The 20,598-nt window shown below is 39.4% G+C and overlaps 1 protein-coding gene across 7 annotated transcripts in view; it reads left to right on the top strand.

The window, feature by feature from the left end:
* The first annotated feature begins 374 nt into the window (after positions 1-374).
* The window catches only part of LOC120537554 (homer protein homolog 3-like), a 30,413-nt gene continuing 10,189 nt past the window's right edge, over positions 375-20,598 (top strand). Inside the window, exons 1-7 of one of the 7 annotated variants that reach the window (XM_039766579.1) lie at positions 375-514; positions 2,487-2,530; positions 11,196-11,352; positions 12,071-12,202; positions 12,290-12,397; positions 14,784-14,792; positions 19,828-19,970. In XM_039766579.1, the coding sequence (XP_039622513.1) occupies positions 2,508-2,530; positions 11,196-11,352; positions 12,071-12,202; positions 12,290-12,397; positions 14,784-14,792; positions 19,828-19,970 (572 nt within the window). In that variant the 5' untranslated portion in view covers positions 375-514; positions 2,487-2,507. The other 6 variants (XM_039766576.1, XM_039766578.1, XM_039766577.1 and 3 more) reach the window with 6 other exon arrangements.

Below are 20,598 nucleotides of genomic sequence, written 5' to 3'. Positions count from 1 at the left end.
TAGGCTTAAGTAAACTAGATAATTTCTGCCAGGCTCCCACGGCATAACTTGTTGCGTGGTTCGGTGCCATGTCAGCCTACTTCATTCAGAATCTACAGCCAAGGCACAGAGTTTGAAACCAGCAACATTCCAGTTAAGTTGGATTCCAGTTCATGCACGAAATTTCTGATGTGCCCGGGACAGGTCCATTACCGTCAATATACTCTAAGTACGGATCAGGTGTAAAAAGTGTTCTTTCTATGATATTGGTGGGCAGATTTGGGTCAGGCAGACGCGCGCGGCCTCTTTTTAGTCTCGAGACTCTCGACGCAAGGATTTCCAAAGGAAGAGGAAGAAACGGCGGGGGGAGGGGGAGAAGCGCGCGCACGAGAAAGGGAGATTGGGGAGAGAGAGCGAGCGAGCGAGCGACGGAGGGCAGGCAGGCATACAGACAACAGCAGAATCCGAGCAGGACGCGCGCATCGCAGACAAAGGAGCCGAGAAAAGTGCCCATCGAGTCCACAGGAGACAAGAGGCACGCAATGGGGTGAGGTGCGGGAGGGGAGTCCGCAGACTCGCGAGGTACAAATAAAGTTTCGCGTTCAAGCTCGTGTCCCGTAAGTGCTGGCTTCGAGAGCCTCGCGGAGTTTTAAGGGGTTGCCGGTAATTCGCAGGGTGACGATGTGTGCGTCCTGACTGACCGGAGCGTCGTCAGTTGGTGTCGTTAGAATCACTTTGTTTCGGGTTCCCTCGGAGTCGTTGTGTCCGGAGTTGGTAGAGCGTTGTCATTGCATGCACTTTCACAGTTGTTGTCTTACTCCCTTCGCATACTCCCTGCCTGCCAGTCTCAATCTTCCATCCCGAATTACTCACTTGGTCTGTTGCGCTCGTGTATATTTTGGCAAGTCTCTCTTGTGTGTGTTTGTGTTTCTCTCGTTCACTTTTTGACAGCCACATTCGGTGTCAGTTTTTTGCGTTTTATTCATTGTGGATTTATTTGGTTTTAACCAGGTTCACTTTCACACTTCTGCTCCCTTGGCTGCCTCGCTTGCATTCGCAATCCCACCCCTGCCTGATCTCATTCTACCCTGATTATGCCACACTCTGCTTCTGTCCGTCAACTCAGCTCTCATTTTGATCTCGAGTTATTTAAAACTCGTGTTTCCTTCTTGTTTGTATTTTGTCCGTTTTTACTTTTGCTTACTCACTCTCGGGGTATGTCTTGAGTTGTTTTGCCAGTCTCGCTCGCTAGTCAGCTGGCTTTCGTTCACTTTTTGGCTTCCTACCTCTTAATTCTGTTGTCATCTAACACTTGCACATTTTTGTCTTGCTTTTCTCACCCACTGAATCACTTTTGGCATGTGAAATCTTAGGCAGTCACCCTCATTTTGTAATTATTATCGTCACCCTTTTGATACTTTTTTTTCTGTTTAGCTTTGCATGAACACTCTCAGGCTCTCATTTTTTGCTTATCTTCCACAGTTTGTTCTTGAAATATCACACTTTTATGATTTGTTGTGTTGTTGCTCAACTTACCCGTCTTGCTTTCTTTCACACATGTACACTCTTGGGCTGTCCTGCTTTTGCTCATATTGCCCATCCCACATCGCCACATTGATAATGTTTTGCAGTCTTGCTGTCTAACACAGTTTCTCAGGGTTGAGCTATAACAGTCCAAATCATTTGCACCTGTTTTATTGTTACGGATTTACTGTAATGCTCATGTTCATTTCGCCAATTTTGCTTACATCTCATTTATGGGCTATCTGAGCGTCATTATTTTGTCTGTCATCTTGTCACTTATATATTCTAGTATTGTAATGCTTTTGCTCATTTTACCTGTCTTTCATTTTGATTCATGCCTTAATTCCCTGCCTGTCATGCACACACTTATTTTTCTTTTCTTGATAATGCCTGTTCACTTGCACTCTTGATGTTTCACAATCGCTTACTTACTCACTCTCTGGCTGCCTTACTGTTATTTATTTAGCCAGTCTTGTTCTCACTCTGTGACTGTCTTGATAAGGACATATCACTTGCTACTCTTTGTCTTGTTTCTTCCATTTGGTCAGTCTCTGTGACTCACTTTTATACTCGGCTCTTAGTCACATTTGCTTCTTCTCTTATAGATGTACAATATTTGTGTCAGTCACTGGCAACCTGTCTGTCTTATGTTCTGCTAGCTCATTTGCTGTGGGAAGTCCTTGTCACCTGTCAATCTCACATTCACACCTTTACACCTCAGCTGTTTATCTGTTGTCCATTTCATTCACTTGACTCTGACTTACTGCATCGTTTGTAGTCTCCTTCTGTTGCTTATTTGCTGACCATTGGTCTCACCTATCATATGTATGCTTTGCTTATCTCTTACCTGTCAGTATTGCTTTCCTGTATGTTTTATCAATGGTTTCTCCTATACTGACATTTCTGTGAGTTCTTTGTGAGTTAGTTCTGCTTATCTCTGGATTACTGAGCCTTGCTGACTATTTTCTTTTTTTCATACTCAGAGTTCTGTCCTGCCTGTGAAGATGTATCCACTACACAGAGAGAGGTACGGTATATGGGTATTATTGGGATGAGGTAAATCTTGCTTTCCGGCTCGGGACTGCTTTATTTTGTTTTTCTGTGCTACAGAAAGCACTTGATGGCACAAACCACTGTTGAGGATGCTGTATAAAATGCACAGTGATTCATTACAATTACCTCAGGACAAGGTCCTCAATGTTCGAAAAAAAGAGTTGGTTAACAGTCACCTTTGTCTTTATTGTCTGACACACTCATGATTTTTTCATGTAATCCACATAGTAGTTGCCTGCTGTGTGAGATCAATGCAATCAGGTAGGAGGCTGTGATAAGAAAGGGAGGGTGGGTGAGATGTAGTGTGCGGTGTGTGGAACTTGCCAATGCCTGAACTGAGCACTGTATGCCTGATGTGTGCCACCGAAACTTCACTGGCTCTGAACCTCAAGTCTTGGGTTCATCTGGTTAAATGGAATTAGGTTTTACTGGAGCTCATTTTTGATAAGAAGGAAACTTGTGGTGATTACTATATTCTTGTTTTAGCAGAACCGTCATATACCTGTTCAATCCTGTTGAGGGTACTGGGGTGGCTGGTGAACTGGAGCTGGAAAGAAGTCTTTTTCAGATAACAATCACATCTGAAGTTTATGGCCTAATTGGAAGGTCTCACTTCATTCCATTTAAATATCTGAGTTGGCTGATTTAACCTGAGAGCAAATGAAAATTATTTGCTATTGCTAAATAGGCAAGACTCATTTTTTCTACATTAGCTGCTTTAGTCAGGTAGTGTGGCATAGTGGTTAAGGCTTTGGAGTTCAGTCTAAGATTGTGAGTTCAAATCTTGCTTCTGACACAGCTTGACCATGAGCAAGTCTGTTCACCTGTTCTCCATTTTGAAAACCAAAAGAAATGTAACCAATTGTATCTAAAATATTGTAAGATGCATTGGACGAAGGCATCAGTCAAATAAGTAAACAAGAATCAAAATGTGGTTTTTCTTTAATGCTGTCCCAGGAAAGCTCATCAAGTTGAACTGCTCCATCTTGTGATTATGAGTCTAGTTGAACCTTCATATTATACTTTATGCCAGTCTGAGAAAAAAGTCTTAACAATTAAAACCTGATTACAAGGTGGAGACAAACCAAAGAAGAGCACAGAAATGGCAAAACCATACATGCTGTACTCAGCCCGGCTATTACTGACAGTGTATCCAACGAAGATGCATATTCCAGTTGTATCAAAACTCTCCCTCCCAGTGCTTCTCTCTCTCTGTATATTTTTCCTTCTTTTATGTTGTCAATAAACATTTTTGGTTCTTTCAGGCCAGCTCCTAAATCACTTTTGGGTCCAGGGTGGCCCTTTAAAACGATAGGTTCAACAGTTAAGCCTACCCTGTGGTGGACTGTGATGTTCCTGTGCCCCACTATGTTCTGTTCTTTATCTGTCTTTTACTCTTACTCTTAGGTAGCAGGAACCTGTCGGCCTGTAATGGTTTCCCTAGTTTTCTGTCAGTTTTCTTGGGCCTCACTTTCTCTTGAATGGAAGGTATGAAAAAATAATACTTAGGGGTCACATAGTCATTTAGGGGTAATATAGTCATTATGTATGAAGTGTTCTGGTATGAATCCATATTAAAATAAGGCTTCTATCTTTGAAGCAGCATAAAGGGTTAGTAAATATAGTTTTCAGTTGTTTAAGCAAGGAGGTTTTTAGGTGGTGGAGAAGGGAGAGTGGCAGGCTGTCTTGGCAATTGTCACGTAAGCAGGAATACTATAAAACGGTAAAAGCTGAACTTCAAGTGCTTGAGAAGGACAAGAATAAACCAGAATGAGACTTTTAAGTATACTAGGGGGGCTTTGCCCCTGCTCACTTTGCTCGTCTCCTTCCAAGATTTTCTTTTATAATGGAGAGATTTAGGTGTTCATGAACAAATCAACAACAAGTAAATGCCAGATGTTGTGTAAGCATTAATTCAGCCCTGCTCTGCTGTGCACATCCAGTTGTCTATAAATGTGTCTCTCTGTCTTTGCTCTGTGATCGTTCTGTGGCATCCTCTGCTTAGGGTCTGTCCCTTGGCAGACTGACGTGATGGAGTGCTCCCTCTTCACGAAGAGAAATTAAAGACGCAGTGAACAGGCTTCCTCATGTCTGATATCTGACTCTAAGTGGTTCTAGTTAAGGACAAAATTTCTTTACTTTATATATTTTCAATGTATTTCTTCCACAAAGGTCACTTAGTCTTGGCATGTGTGGGTTGTCTACTATCTATTGCCAGAATTTATACCTGGTTGGGTTTACCTAGCACCATGGAGTGCCTTTGAGGAATCTTGTAGACTTCCATGGAGGACATGTTCTTACTGTGAAGCCTAACGACTGTTTTATTCCATTTGATGGTGTGACATTCCCTTCCAGTCTCCTGGCTATGTAAACTAGCATTTAGTTGTAAAAGCTTTGCTCTTATAATTGTGGGATGTGCTTTATTTTATTTAATATGCCACAATCCTCTGCCAACTTTGCCCTTTGGGAAATTATGTAGAGGGTCAAATGTACTCTAGGTTTTAGGCATTTTTTTTTCTGCCATGACCACAGAAAGTGCTGCATTTTGAGATTAATATGTCAGTAAGATCAGTTTTTTATTTTTGCGAATATCAGAATAAATAATTATAGACATCTTGGTGACACAATGTTTCATACTGATGGACTCATGGACTGATCAGCTCGGGTGGAAATTCCTCTCAGTTTGCAGTTGTCTAGGTAGAGTTTGTACTTTCTCCTTGTATCTGTCAGTATCTTTCTGTGAATACTCTGCTTTTCTGCCCACATTCTGGTAGACGTGTGTTAGATGGGACTAAGTGGCTTTGAGACTGTTACGTTTTGTTATGAAATAACTGTATATGTACCATTTTTTGCATCTGTGAGCTCTTGTAAGCCAGTAGGCAAAGCAGTGGGTGCTGCACTCTCGCCTAGGCATTCAGAGACTGCCCTATTAAAGATTCTTGTAAGTGCACCCCCTAAACCTAGCTGTGTATCTTTCACAGCCACAAAATTCTGTTTTGTACGTCTGCTCAGTATCAACCCCTTCAGCTATGTTCTGTACTTGGGCTGTCAGGAGATGAATACTGGTCTGATAGTCCTATGTGCTGGGTAGTAGCCGTTCAGCAAGATTTAATGCAGGCAACATGTATTATTAAATTGCAGTCCTCTATGTCTATGGTAGCTTTCTGTGTAAAGAATACTGAAAACGATAAATCCGGTAGATTGTCCTATATTCACGGTGGCATGATAACAAAGTAGCTAGTATTGTGGTCTCTAAGCTCCAGTAGCTTCAATACAGATCTCCACCTAAGTGCTGTTTAGGTGGAGTTAGCATGTTCTTATTTATTGTGTGTATATATGTGTGCATATATATAATATACACTGTTGACAGTAAATATGATTGATTGAACATGAAGTGGTTTCTACACTTCTGCTGTAGTAAATGTGGGTGTCAAAAAACGAGAGAAAAAAAACTTATCTACCTTTAGCAGTGCTTGAAATTAATATGACACTGAAATGTAAAAAGGCATTGAAAGTGGGTCGAGTCGCATCCCTGTGGGCTGCAGATATTATCCCTGATTTAGACATGGCATTCACTGTGGCCCTGTCATTTCGCTTCATCTTTCAATTTCACTCCTGATAGGGTGCTTCTAAGGTCTTTATTTTATGTTATGTTTTATGTGGTCCTAAAAGAGGGTAAGTTGTGCACAAAGATGATTAGATGTGTTAAAGGTGTTTTCAGGAAATGTACATGCATTGGTCTTTACCCTTATTAAAGCAGTAAATGATTCTGTTTTTGACAGAGGTGAATAGAGTGAAGTGAAAATAAAACATTTATTTTTAATTTGGAAACTCTGAATTTGAACATACTGTGCAGAAGATAACTTGGTTTTAAAAACCACCTGAAACCCACCGCACGTAAGTGCTTCATGCTTTGTCTTTTATCCTGACATGTTGTGGCTACAAACTGTATTTTGTTCTTGCTATAATTGTCCATTGAATGAGAAATTTAATGAAGGTGGGAAAAAATGTTCGAGAACCCTTTAGAATAATCTGTGTTAATCATGATTTTAATTTAACTTAACATGGTATGTGATAAATTGTTTTAAGTCCTAATAATGCATAAAGAGAAACTGAATAAACCACACAAAAATGTTATTTTTTTTTTCCCCATGGCTTTATGCAAGGCAATAAACTTGTGTCACAGCACTGGACACCTTTGTTCAGTTCTTAGCCTCGTACTTTCTGTGCAGAGTTTGGAAGATCTCTGTGTGTCTTCATTGATTTGTATCTTGATACTAAGCTCTCCAAAAATGTGCCTAAAAATTTAATTGGTGATTTTAAATAGGTCACTTGTGCATGTGATTGGTAGGCATCCCAACTCAGGTTTGGTTTACAGCAGTGCCGGGAAGGACACTGGAATGAGCAAAATTGGATCAAAAATGTATTGATGTTTAAATTAATTAAATCATTAAATCTACAAACGGAACATTTGCTGTCACTATATTATCAAAAAAAATAATAAGTTCAGCAGTTGTTTTCACTGAGGTCACAGTCAACATTTTCTCTACCATGTGAGCAGTGGTGGGTATTAACTTGGAATCATTTTAGCTCATACTTTTTACCCCAGCCATGTAAACTCATTAACATTTTTGGCATTCTTTTGTGATCTGCTTGCTTCAAATTGTAGTGCTTCTTATTATACCAGAGTTAAATTCAAAATGATGGAGCTTTTTCAAAATATGAAATATGTTTTTCTATTGCCAGTCTATTGTTGAGTTACTTCTATGTTTTAAAATGTTATCATAGTTTGTGCCCCATAGTTTATTAATCTTCTCCTGACCAGTGGGGGGTGTATTTGCTGGGGCAAACCAGAATGAATAATCTTGGCAAGTTGTGGGTATTTTTTTTTTTTTGTAAACAAAATGCTTCTTCTTGAACCCCTGATCTTTTTCAACAAGCTTCTCCTGTTAACCACCTTTATTATCTAAGTGATCTTTTGCAAATTTTTACAAATAGTTAAACCTATATTTAGGTAGCAGTGGTTTCATCTTCTTTATTCTTCATCCACAACACTTTTGTTCAATGTTTTCTTCACGGGTGAAAATTGCCTTTGAGTGTAAGGGAGGCCTTCAAATCCTTTTTTTTATACCTATGGCATATATATGTATGTCTTGTTCATGGAGTGGTCTTTGTTGGACCAAAGCTCCCATATACCTTATGAATCCAGTTTAGGGTTGTCAATAGCCAAAGTCCATCCTGGCAGCATTGGCCGCATAGCAAGAATCTGTCCTGGATGGAGGACTAGCGCATCCCATCTAAGCTCGCATTTGCACAAGGCCTGTTTAAATTTACAAGTTAACCTAACTTGTACTTAGGATTTGGGAGAAAGATTTTAAAAAGTCCTATCAAATATAAGAGTGTGCATAGTCAATACAGGGACTAGACTCTGTATCTGTGCTTTCTCAAACAGTAACTTTAATTTTTATTTTAATTTAGTTCATTGATGGTACATTTAAATTCCATCTGGTCAGAACTTATTCTAATGACAGTAACCTTACTTGAAAAGCAGACTTGGACTGTGATGATTACAGTTGGGATTATTTTTTCTTCATTTGCTTTTATAAGGGCTTTTCTAATTCACACTTAAACCTTATCTGATTTTATTGACCCACTTAATAAAGCTGATTTTCACAGGGCCATTTCTAACCGGAGGAAGTGATTTGCTTCTTTTTCATGCTGGGATGGTGTATCATTACACACTATGTTTTGTGAAAATTCTGTGACTTGCGTTAGAACATTTTAAATTAGAATTTTTATAGAAATTCTTTAAATAGTTTCATATATATAAACTGTCTGTGTACACACACACCCTGTTCAGCTATGTTCATGTGAGAAGATCCTACTGCACAATAATAATAGTAATAATAATAATTCATTTTATTTATATAGCGCCTCTCCCATGCTCAAGACACTTACAGAATATAAGAAAGAACGGCAGGGTATACTGTATATAGCATTGTACAAACCAAATAAATAAAGAAGAGTAAGACAGTAAACTCAGAGAAAAGCCTAACAGATAACATAATTGATGGTCTAGCACACACACACATACTGTACAGGTTACATGAGCATCTTGACAGAGAGGTAAACTGAGAGAAGGGTAATAGTCAAGTAGAGCTAAAAGCCTTCCTGAACAGATGAGTTTTGCGTTGTTTTTTAAAAGAATTCATGGAGTCAGCTGACCTGATTCATTTCGGTAGGTCATTCCAGAGTCTGGGCGCTATACAGCCGAAGGCCCTGTCACCCATGGAGTGTAGATTAGTGTGGAGCACAACAAGATTGCCAGAATCAGAGAACCTTCGTGGGCAGACAGGCACATAGTGATGGAGAAGGTCACTAATGTAGTTTGGCGTGAGGTTATTTAAGGCTTTCTAGGTTATTAGTAGGATTTTATATTCGATTCTGTAAGACACAGGGAGCCAGTGAAGATGGAGTAAGATGGGTGTTATATGCTCGCTGCTGCTGGTTCGAGTAAGGACTCTTGCTGCTGAGTTTTGAATAAGCTGGAGCTGTGATATAAGATTAGAAGGGGCACCTGCCAGCAGCGAGTTACAATAATTGATGCGGGATGTGATAAAAGCATGGACAAGTTTCTCAGCATTAGAAAAGGAGAGGAAAGAGCAAACACGGGATACGTTACGGAGGTGAAAGTAAGAAAGTTTGTTAATGTGATTTGTGTGGGCGGAATAAGAGATGGACTGGGAAGGAGCTCATTTTATTAAGTTGCATTTTAGTCCCAATTTGCAGGAGTTCAGTTTTTTTTTTTTTTCCCAAAAAGGTGCACAACTCCCATACATGGAACATATCCTTCACAAATTAAGTGAAATTTTCAAAAAAAAAAAAAAATCCATGTTTTTATATTGTGCAGCATTCTGAAGCACTCTACAATGACAGATACAGCTGGACAGTAGGCAGATTAAATGACTTCTCATGGGTCATGTTGTGAGTCAGTGGGGATTGAACAAGCTACCTTTCTGTATAAAAGAAGAACTTGAAGACTCCTGTTACAAGCTTTGCAAAAAGTCTACTTGGTATATTACTAGCAATTCTTGTTTAAGAAAATGATGTAGTTTCACTTCCATTTCTGTGAAATGTCCATTTGTGTTAAACACTGCATGGTTTATGTCTCGCCAATCTTCTCCACATGCTTCAGCTCTGCTTTTTACTCCTATTAACCCAGACAGATACCCTTCTAATCTTTGTTGCCATTTTCAGACAACTTGGAATGCTGACCGCATGCTAGTGTGAAAAGGCCTTGGGAGATTTACTACTTTTCAAACAATGGTCATGAGAAAGATAGGAAATATATCTGGAAAATAATTCCCGCTATAATTTAGACTTTTTTACTGTTATCTTGGAATGCATTTATCAGAGAACTTTTCTTCCTGGGTTCAAAAACCATACAGGATTTTCTATAAAGGATTTGCATGACATCCCAGAGTCTGGGTAGGGGTCTTCACCAGTCACACAGACATGGGTGTTGGGTTAATTAACGACTCTAAATTTGCCCTGTATTTGTGTGCTGTGTAGTGGATAATGCATCTTGTACAGGGTTTATATTTGCCTTGTACGTAATACTCCCGTGATAGACTCCAGTCTCTCAGGCCTTCAAAATGGTTTAAGCAAATGTAAGAAAGTTCCATTATTTTTATTCAGATGTACTCTTGCCTTAAACACATTGACACTACATTGAGTAGACTCCACAGCTACCCCCTCCCCCCAACCTCTTTTGTAATTTCTATACCTCTGGGGCTTTGGTATGGAGCATTTTTTTCTTTGTATAACCGGTTTGTTTAGATTGTTTCCCAAAGAAAAACAACTTTCTGATGTAACCGTCCTATTCAAGATGTTCTAACAGAATTCTGGGTGGACCACAAGGTTGTGAAGTCCAGTTGTGATTTTGATAACTCTTGCAGTTAATAAACTGAAATATCCAGAAAGCTGCAAGAGAATTCTATCTGGATCATATGTGCGTTAAGTGGCTATACCTTATCTTGAGCTATCCATTATCTCACACTTTACCTGTCACACCTCATTATCTGCATGCATTAAACCATTAAAATAGCTGTGAACAATCTAGGGACAACTGAAAAGTAGAACAATGGTAAATGAGACAAAGTAGGGGAGGATAATATTTAAAGAGTGGTCTCTTCCACAACCCGGGGTAAATCCTAATAGAATTTTATTTTGTGAGCTGTGTGATAATGTTTCTGAAGTGATCAACAAACTGACCTTACTGCCTTTTTTGGTACTTGTGGAAACGGTGAACTCGTAGCTCAGTCTTTTGAAATACAAGTCATTTCTGTTTATTTTTAGTGTTGTGTTACTTTTTCACTTGGTTTTATCTGAGCTGGGTCACACACTCCATTCTGGAGCAAACACTGTACAATACAAAAACAAAAGATTACTTTAAGAATCACAATCATGCATTATGGCTAGCCAGTACAGAATATTATAGGCAAACGTACCATAGTTTTGAGATCTGAAAACCTATTTACTAAACCCGTCTTTACTAGACTCTCCCACTCCAGGGAGAACAGGCACCAGCTTAATTCTGGAAACGTTGTCTAACTTTTATTTATATATTTTCTCCTTAGGGAGCAGCCGATATATAGTACCAGAGCACATGTCTTCCAGATTGACCCGACAACTAAAAGGAATTGGATTCCAGCCAGTAAGCATGCTGTCACTGTCTCATTTTTTTATGATGCCACACGGAATGTGTACCGCATTATCAGCGTTGGTGGAACAAAGGTGAGTAATGTATTTATGGAAATGGAGAGTTGATAAGGGGAATGGTGGTAGTGGTTGGGGAGTAATTTATAGGATCTCTCTTTACCAAACTACCTCATTCGCATAAATGTGTGCAGAAACAGCTTCACTGTAGATTAAGAGGTTCTGCAACTCTGATTGGTTTTCATTTTCATGCTTCCCATGACATCCAGCTTCTCTTGTTATCTGCAGCTCAGTTAAATCAGTTTAACCACTCGGGCAGAAACTTGGTCATGTGTGCGTCTCTCACAGCTGAGCCCATAAATAATAAACGGCCCATGGGGCCCATAGTGCACTTTGTTCTGCCCGCCTTATTGGTATTTTTTGGGGGATGTACTGGATAAATAGATGGTTTGCAGCTAAACAAACCAATGTGGAGTTTAATGTTCTGCTTTTCCAGTTACTGCTGGAATATTTATCATAATGGGCACTTGAGCCGTTACTGGTTAGATGAGTTGCACAGTACACTGAAAATGCTTTGATTTTTTTTTTTTATCAGGCTGTTCTGCTTTAGTTCAGCAATCAAAAAATTCTGTATGAAATTGAAATAGTTAAATTATTACCTTTTACTCGGCATTATATTCATTTTACAGTTTTTCCTGTTACTGAGTGCTGATATTTGATGTCCTCATGAACGAGTCCAGTACCATTGTCCTAACCTAGCCCCTTCACTTATATCACCTTTATTCTTTGCTTCTAGGCAATCATCAATAGCACAGTTACTCCCAACATGACATTCACAAAGACATCACAGAAGTTTGGCCAGTGGGCGGACAGCAGGGCAAACACGGTATATGGCTTGGGTTTTGCATCTGAGCAGCAGCTGCATCAGGTAGATGAGGTGGTGTGAGCTAGGTGATGCTTGATGCTATTGATCTTGGTATGTGTGTAACGAACAAGCTTATCTGCTTCTTCACAGTTCTCGGAACGGTTCAAGGAAGTGAAGGAGGCAGCCCGGCTGGCTCGGGAAAAGTCCCAAGATAAAATTGAGCTGACCAATCCAGCTTTGAATATTGCTGCCCCTCAGGTGAGATTATTTGGGGATGGAGCTGTACAATTTGAAGTTATAACTAACCCCCCAAAACGCAGTCCCAAGTCAGTATTTATTTTGTACTTTACAATTTATAATAAAAATATTGAGAAAAGAGTTTTCAAAGGCAAAGGCATTGGGTTCAATAATGCAAAAGAAGAAAAGAAGTAATGTCAGGAGAACAACACAGTAGTTTTTGTTTATAAGGAGTCAACTGACAGACTTTTGAGGAGGAAGGTCATTAACTATACACCCAAAGGCTAAATGAACATGTGCTGCCAAGGGTGTTACAGTCAAGCTTTAGGACAGTTCCATTGAAGCATTTGGCTAACCAAGGGTTTGGATTGAAGTCTGTAAGGTCACATGTTTAATCCCTACTTGCACTGTGTTGCTCAGCACGATCCTAAATAAATGATTTATTTTTTTGTTTTGACAAGTGATCTGCATTATATGTGGAAGGACGCTTTATTCAATAAAAATGAATAATAAGAAAGATGGCTTCAGACTAGATTGGGTGGTTTACTTAGCTGGTATGAACTTTCTCATTCATGTCCTTATCCAGTCTCCTCACTTATTTGATTTGATCCTGTTTCAGGTTGAATCAAGGTAGGCATTGGTCTGACCAGAGTTCTTTTGGACAAGTGCTTTCCTTTTATGGGGGGTGGGAGATAGAGAATAAGGGGCCTCATGTATAACACCTTGCATGGAATTCACAATAAAAAAGTATATGAAAAAAAACTAGAAATGTGTGTATGCCCAAAACAATTCAGATGCCTAAAACTGTGTGTAAGCAAAGTTCTATGCACTTTCACTTTATAAATCCCAATCAATGTGAATTTTCATGCACATTCGCAAGCCTTCAGTCCCACCTTGACTCCTCCCAGAATTTTACATATTTGAATATGCAAATCGATATGAATATCCCTTTCTGTTCAGTGTTTTGTTAAAAGACAATGGCAAAAGCACATGTAAAAACAAAAGAGAATCCAAATGAATTCAAAATGGAGGTCCCACTGAGCAAAGTGGTGGCAAGGAAAACCGTACCATTTTGTGGCTTAAGCAATGGTATAAGCAACAAAAGAAAATTGATGGAGTAGTACAGTGTGGCTGAAGCACTCAAAAGTCACACGGTGACCAAAATAAAAAAAAACTATCAAAGTCGGCATGAAAAGGCGAGTTGCACCCCACTGTTTGAGTGTCAACACCACTGGAGGAGGTAGAATTCTGGGGTTGACATAGTTTGAGTAGCGAGCTGCTGCAGTTATTGGCAAGACACTTGCATATCTCACCACAACATTAGTGAGATGAATTTTCACATTAATAGCGTGGAAATGCTTTCTATTTACATAAGCAAATTCATTTTCTGAAGGCGCCTTTATAGCAAAGTGCATACTGTTGATAGCTCCGATTACATTTGGAAAATTGGACATTGCAGAAAGATGTACTTTGATGTTTGGCCATTCTACCACAGTGTTAGGAAATCTTATATATCTGGTTGACTAGTGAGTAATCCCATCCCATACAGCTGGCATGGCATAATTCAATGATGAAAGAGAAATACCAAATCGGTCAACCAGTTCACGTTGAAAAGCTCCTGAGGCTGAAATCTCAAGGGTGGACAGAACTTGCAAAGGAGCAGATAGAGCACAATTCCTCAAAGTCTGCCATTGTAAAGCAGGCCCCAGTTCAACATACAGCTCCAAGAGGTAAGCTGTTGGGAATCTAAATCAACTTAGAAGCCAGTCATCATCATGGGACAGAAAATCAGCATGATCTCTAAATATGCGCTCTCTTCTAAGTCTTCCATTTGCAATGTCTTCTAACAATGCTAAAGCAGCTATGGTAGTTGGAATAGTTTGGCCATTCTGTGCACCATTATATGGTTACAGATTTGTGAAAATCAAGTGATTTAAATTTGTAAACATTATGCAATTAATTTCTGTGTACTTGGTAAAACTCATGTCATGGAAGCAAATCTAAAAAAGAAATACACAGAAACCGTAGCACTGCTTTGATGCTGGGTGCTGCCCATTTACAAAACCAGTTAGAAATGTGCATACGCATGGTCCAAGGCTGCCATGAAAATGTGTGCAGCATTACGGCAAGTTTAGTTTTTATACATGTTGATGTGTGGGTGGAAGTGGGTGTATGCAGCATTTTTGTATGTATGCACTGTTTATACATGAGGCCCTAGAACTCCAAACTTTAGATTAAGTGGGTTTTGTAAATTAATGAATAGAATGGTTAGGTGGTGACCAAGGCTTACAGCATAATTTTGCAAGTAATCAAAGCAGACAAACATTTTACATATTCTTCTTCTCTTCTTCTTTTTTACTTTTTTCACCTGCTCTGATGTCTTCTGGATGACTTTCTACAACTTCAGCTGTCACAGGTTAGTGGTGAATTGTCTGCCACTTGATGGCTTTTCAGCACTTGAAGTGCAAGTGAGGAGCTTATTGATCTCTTCTCCCCAGGGTGTTAAGAGTTTAGCAGAGCCATTGATTTTTTTTTTTTTGGTCTAGATTGTTACAGAATATTTAGTGCTAGTGCAGTATAACTTGAGGGCAACTCCCCCAGTGAAGGAGGGCAATGTGCATTTAGCTTGATATGAAATATAACAGTAGCTGACATTTCTCTGTTGTCATTGGGTTAATTTCCTTTTTGCCTTTCTATACTTTTTATCTGGTAGATGCCTTTTTTTTTTTTCTTTTTAATACTTTTTTTCTGCTCATCCTAAAATACCATGCTGGACTAATGGCCCATTATTTATACATGAACTCTGAATATATATAATTTAGGCTTGTTCACCTCATCCTTGCCTCTTTCTCTGTCTTGCGCACACACACTACATCTGAGCGCTTTGAGATCTCCACTTCTTTGCCTGTTTGTTGTTAGGATTTTTGTTTTTCATTAATCTTCATGTTGTATATTTATTCTGTTCTTCGCTTGCTTCATTTACCAGAGAGTGTGGTTTATGTTTTTAGAAATGTTTTGACATCCAACCAGAAGCTGCTTTTGAGTTAGACACACAATCTGGTAGTTTATCGTGTAATTGTCTAATAAGACAAGTGTTTTCTAATATCTAATGTTATCTAATATCTTGGCCCTTTCCATTTGTTTCCTGACTTTTGATTTAGTTGCACTTTTAGCCTCAAATAAGTTTATTGGGTAAAAGTAATACATGATTTGAGTAGGGCATTAGAAACAATAATAACTATTCCTTATTGTAAAAATGATCTAGTCTTCGTCTTGATGACACTGGTGTTCTGTGTAAATGCGTTTACAAGGTGGTGTTGTAACTTTGTCCATTATTGCAGAACCAAATAAGCAGATTTATTCTTTGCCAGTCCATCAATGCTCTTCCTGAACATCACTGAATTTGTCCAGCATTTTAATAAGTTGTGGCAAGGATGTCATGTAGCATGTCCATTAAATTAGCATGGGTTCTAGAACCTCCATGTTTACAGGAGAACTTGTATGTTTGCCCCCTGTACAACGACACAAAGTTAGGTGTTCTGCACTTTGGGGATACCTCTCTCTCTCACCCAAAGTTTGAAGAGTGCTCTCTGGAATACCAGTTAAGACAAAGGTTAGTAGTCCAGGTTAGGGTGCCCCACTGCTAAGAACATACACTGCAGTAAATTACAGACTCCTTTTGAATGTTTTTGCTTGACTTTGAGCTTGTACTAATCTTTACGTTTTTAGTCTGGGGGGATTACCACATTTCACAATTCCATATTTTCTCTTCCGGGAGTCGTTGCTGAAGGGTAAATTGTCCTTCATTTATCCTAGACAATTGAAGAATCCCAAAAAAGGAGCTTCTTTACTGTCCCTCTTGGTGCAAATTCTAAACAAAAACCTCCTTGCCGAGTTTCAACATCTTTCCCACTGATGGAACACAGCAAAGAAAACCGAACCGTGGCTGCACAAGCAAGACAAAATGTTTTCAGTGACATTGAAAACCTTTATGAATGTTTTAACAAGTGTAGTGTTCACATGGGTTATGATGGAAATTAAAACTTGTTTTGTTTAACCAGTGCTTGTATTAATAGATCAGACTTAAAAAATTTTTTAACACCCTGCAAGCCTGATCGCTTTACTTTGAGGACAGAGTCAACCAGCAGTATCCTCAATTAAGAACTACTCCCTTGTGCACGTCAGGTTGCTGGTGTGCTTCTGTGCAGAGCTGTTTGGCCAATATGACGGTTGTGGCTATTTTGCTTATTTAAATCTGCATATTGGTCAGTTTCAGGTCCACAAGGTGCAGCGCTGCTTCACGAATGGAGCTGCAGTGTGTGATATGCTTGTGAGAGCGATTTTACTGTTGGCCTTTTAAGCCCTACTCCTCCATCAGTTATTATCTGCTTAAATATGTCTGCCTTGTTTGATCTGTGATCACTTGAGAGTGCCTTTTGAAGTGTGCGGTGGTACCAGACCCAGGGGTCCAACTGAACTGAAGCCTGCGCCTGTCCTAATGAGTAACCCATTTTATGGCTGTGTATGATTCACATTGAAGTCTTTCATTTTCTGCTGTATTCATTTCTTTATGTTTATGAAGTTGACTTGTATGGTTTGTGTGTATAAAATGAAAATTAAAAGTACAGGAATTAAAGTTACACTTTTATGTACTATTTACACTCTGTTATCACAAATTAACATTCTCTGCTGCTGTCAAACAATAAGTCCACCATTCTTTTCCATAAAGTCTCTCATTTTGTGTATTGTCTAGCATAGTTTTGGGCCACTCTTTGGGAGCTGAGATGAGGTAGGATGAGTAATTCTGAATTCTAATGTTGTCTTTGAAGACCACCTTGTCTTCTATTGTTCTCAAGGCATGTCAGTCCTAGAGATGTGAAAGCTAGATCTATGAATGATTTCTAGTTGGCCTTGAGTGTGTGTGGGTCCTGCAGTCGACTAGAGTCATGTCATGTTTTTTTTCTTGGCTTGTGCCTAATGTTGCTGGAACAGGTTCTAGGCTCCTGTGATTTTAAATTGGATGAAGAAGGTTTGAGGATGTTATGATTCTGATGCTAAATTAATATAGATAGGTGGGTGGCATGGTGGCACAATTCTTTAACACTGTCACCCTTGATATTTCCTGTTAGGTTTTTATCCCTCACTTAGATGTTGTCTGTGTAGGTTTTTCCACCCACATAACCACAGATGTATGTGAGCGGTTGATTGGTTTGTCCTGATGTGTGTGTGTAAGTGAGATCCTTACAACGGACTGGTGCTCTATTAATTTTATAGTACTGGCAAAATAAAGCAAACAAATGAGCAGAGGTTTTCTTAAAAGCACCAACTTCTCCTCTGCTGGAGTCTTTGAAATGCAGCCTTATGTTCATGTGTAAAAATGCTTAGGGACACCTATCGGCTCATTATGTGGGCTAAAATGACTTGAAGAAATCTCGGTGGATTTGAGAGAGGTACGATTATTGGTATATGTTTGGCAGGATCTTTAGTAACAATGATGGCTAAATTTGCTGATGCTTCATGTGAAACAGTGGATAAGATTATGTGGGAATAGAAATTGGAAGGGAAGTCATCATCAGCTAAAGACAACTGTGGACAGTTGTGCAAACACAAAATAAGATGTCTACGCATTCATGGGAGATGAAGGGAAAAACAAATAAGCAGCTCTGGATTATATAATTGCATATGTCAACATGAAGAACAATTCATGGATGGCTTTACAAAAATGGACTCTGTAGTTGGTCAGATGAGGTGTTTTATACCTTGTACCTTGTTCTCAACAAGCGAGATGAGTGGTGCACACCAAAAAAAAGTCTACAGGCCTGAGCGCCTATTCCACACCGTGAAGTTCTCTGTTATGGTGTGGGTGCGTATTTCTAGATTAATTACTCGGAGGCCTTGGAGTACACTGTGAATGCCAGGAAACTCCAAGCACTTTTTAATGAGCACTTTTGTGCTGTGGTGAAGAGTGTGTGTTGTGTTTTTTTTTATGGTAGCGGAATCTTTCCAGATGACAAGATTTCCATCCATGGGATGCAAATAGCTAGTTGAATGTTTGGGGAGCCTGATGTAAGCGTACACCCATATACCACGGATGAATTGCCATTTCTTAGCACCCTCTGGCACTTATGGAAGATTATGGAGAGTGCCCCAGACAATGTTTTGCACCACCACCACCACCACCACCACCACCATCATCATCAAAGCACCAGTTGAAGACCTTTGTCATGGAAGAAATGTGTGGTATCTCTACATTGACACTTCAGACACATGTGTAGTGTATGATAGAGGCACTCATAGCTCATAGTGCACCGGTGCCATATCAAGATCATTGCCATTATACTTGTCAAGACTGTTGGTTGTTGTGAGTTGCCAGTCACTATGTAGGTGCCTTTTGCTTCATTTGTAATGTTGGTGAAGTAATTAATTGGCATTTTTCCATTCCTTTGTTTTTGCATTTGTTGCTGTTTTTGTCATTTGCTTGTGTGTCTGTAAGCACTTGCTGTTTTGTGCTCATCAACTTTTGGTTTGGGCCTTAAATATTTATAGGATACTAGCCAACCCGCGGCGTACCATACACTGCATAATTAGGCCGGTTTTTTGATGATTTTTAAGCACAGGGAGAAAATTAACATTTGAAAAATCGGTAATGTAATAAATCAGCAAGAAAAGCAACATTGTAACAATGCACGGAACGAACCAACACACAATTGTCCGTGACCGAAAACTGGCGGACCGCCATCGCTCATGTGCCCACCTCCAACTCGTCACTTGAGTCGTTGTCGTCTTTGCACAGTCCAGATGCACCTGTGACTCGCGTAGACTTTCTGTGTTCCTGCAGGAGCATCTAAGAAGACGCTTGTTTGTCGCGGATGCGAATTGCTGTATGTAGCGTGTAAAACAGTTTGCTATGGTGCACGCGGTCGTGCGTCGTAACCGAAAACTTGGTTTTTAAAGACTGCTTACTTCTTGGAGTTGGTGGGCGTGGCTCCTTCCTGCGTGCGCCATAGGTGTCTGTCTTGTCGGCGACTTAGTGAATCCAAACCCCTTCCGGCGTGCTTTCCATGGGTGTCTTGCCTTAGTGAATTATATATATAGATTTTACGTGTGGGAAGAACCTTTCTGCACAAAGTGGGAAATAAGCAACAAAGCCAAGAAAATGGGTGACGATACACACAGTAGTCTTTACCAACACAGTTACTGGTGGGTGTTCTTCTTTGTGCTTATGTTACAAAGGTTCTTGCACAGTTGTTGACACAAATTATAGCATTAGCAAGGATGTAATGTTGCCCAGATGACAGTTTTTTGATAGGAATAAATAATATGAGTTTCCCAAGTGCTTATGGCGGACTATAAATCATTCCACCTTTTTATTATAGAAAACAGTTATACATCTTTCTTATGGGGCATTTTCATGTTTTTTTTTTTTTAAATGGGGTGCCTGGATATTTAAGGACTATTCAGAAGATCTGCAGTCTCCTCCTGTCCATCCGCTCTGCATCAATGGCCCTATGGAGGACAAGCTGTACCGTAGCCAAAGTGCCGACATTGAGTTGTCTTCTGAAAAAGAGCGCATAAAAAAGATGCTGTCAGAAGGGTAAGGCATTGACTTCGTATACAGTCCACATGAAAAAGATGAAACACAGACCCTTGTCCAGTTATGTACCACTAAATAACATGGCTTCACGTACACATGGTAAATTAAACTCAAGAAAAGTAAGCTGGGTCTGCATTGGGGTGTCAAAAGCCATGCTGAAGTTGGGTTGCGGGGTATTGGGATCAGAGTAAGAGGTGGTGAAATTACTGTTTCACCGCATCATTGCTTGTCCTTACTGGATAAACTTCCAGGCAGATTTGATTATGGTTAAAAATAGGTTAACAATGCAAAGTACTGTACATGAAAACAAAAAAAGTTAGCCATATGTTTCTCATTGTACTTGTACATTAAAATTAATAAATGACGTCAAGAAAACTTGAATTTGTATAGTCAACCACATATCCACAAAAAACTTGTATGTGGGTTGATGGATTGTGTTTATGAAGGAATTTGATTAAAAAAACAATAGCCTCGTATAGGCTACCAAGATTTGTAAATTAATCATTTGTGCAAAGATTGTAGAGACTCCATTTTTTGGTATTTATTGAACCGATTTTTCCAGCGTGCTATATCATAAAGAAGTAAATTGAATTTTACCATCTCAGATTGTATAATCCAACTGAAAGAC

This window comes from Polypterus senegalus, chromosome 10, assembly GCF_016835505.1.
Source record: "Polypterus senegalus isolate Bchr_013 chromosome 10, ASM1683550v1, whole genome shotgun sequence".
NCBI classification, from domain to species: domain Eukaryota; kingdom Metazoa; phylum Chordata; class Cladistia; order Polypteriformes; family Polypteridae; genus Polypterus; species Polypterus senegalus.
This window is presented reverse-complemented; position numbering and strand designations above follow the sequence as displayed.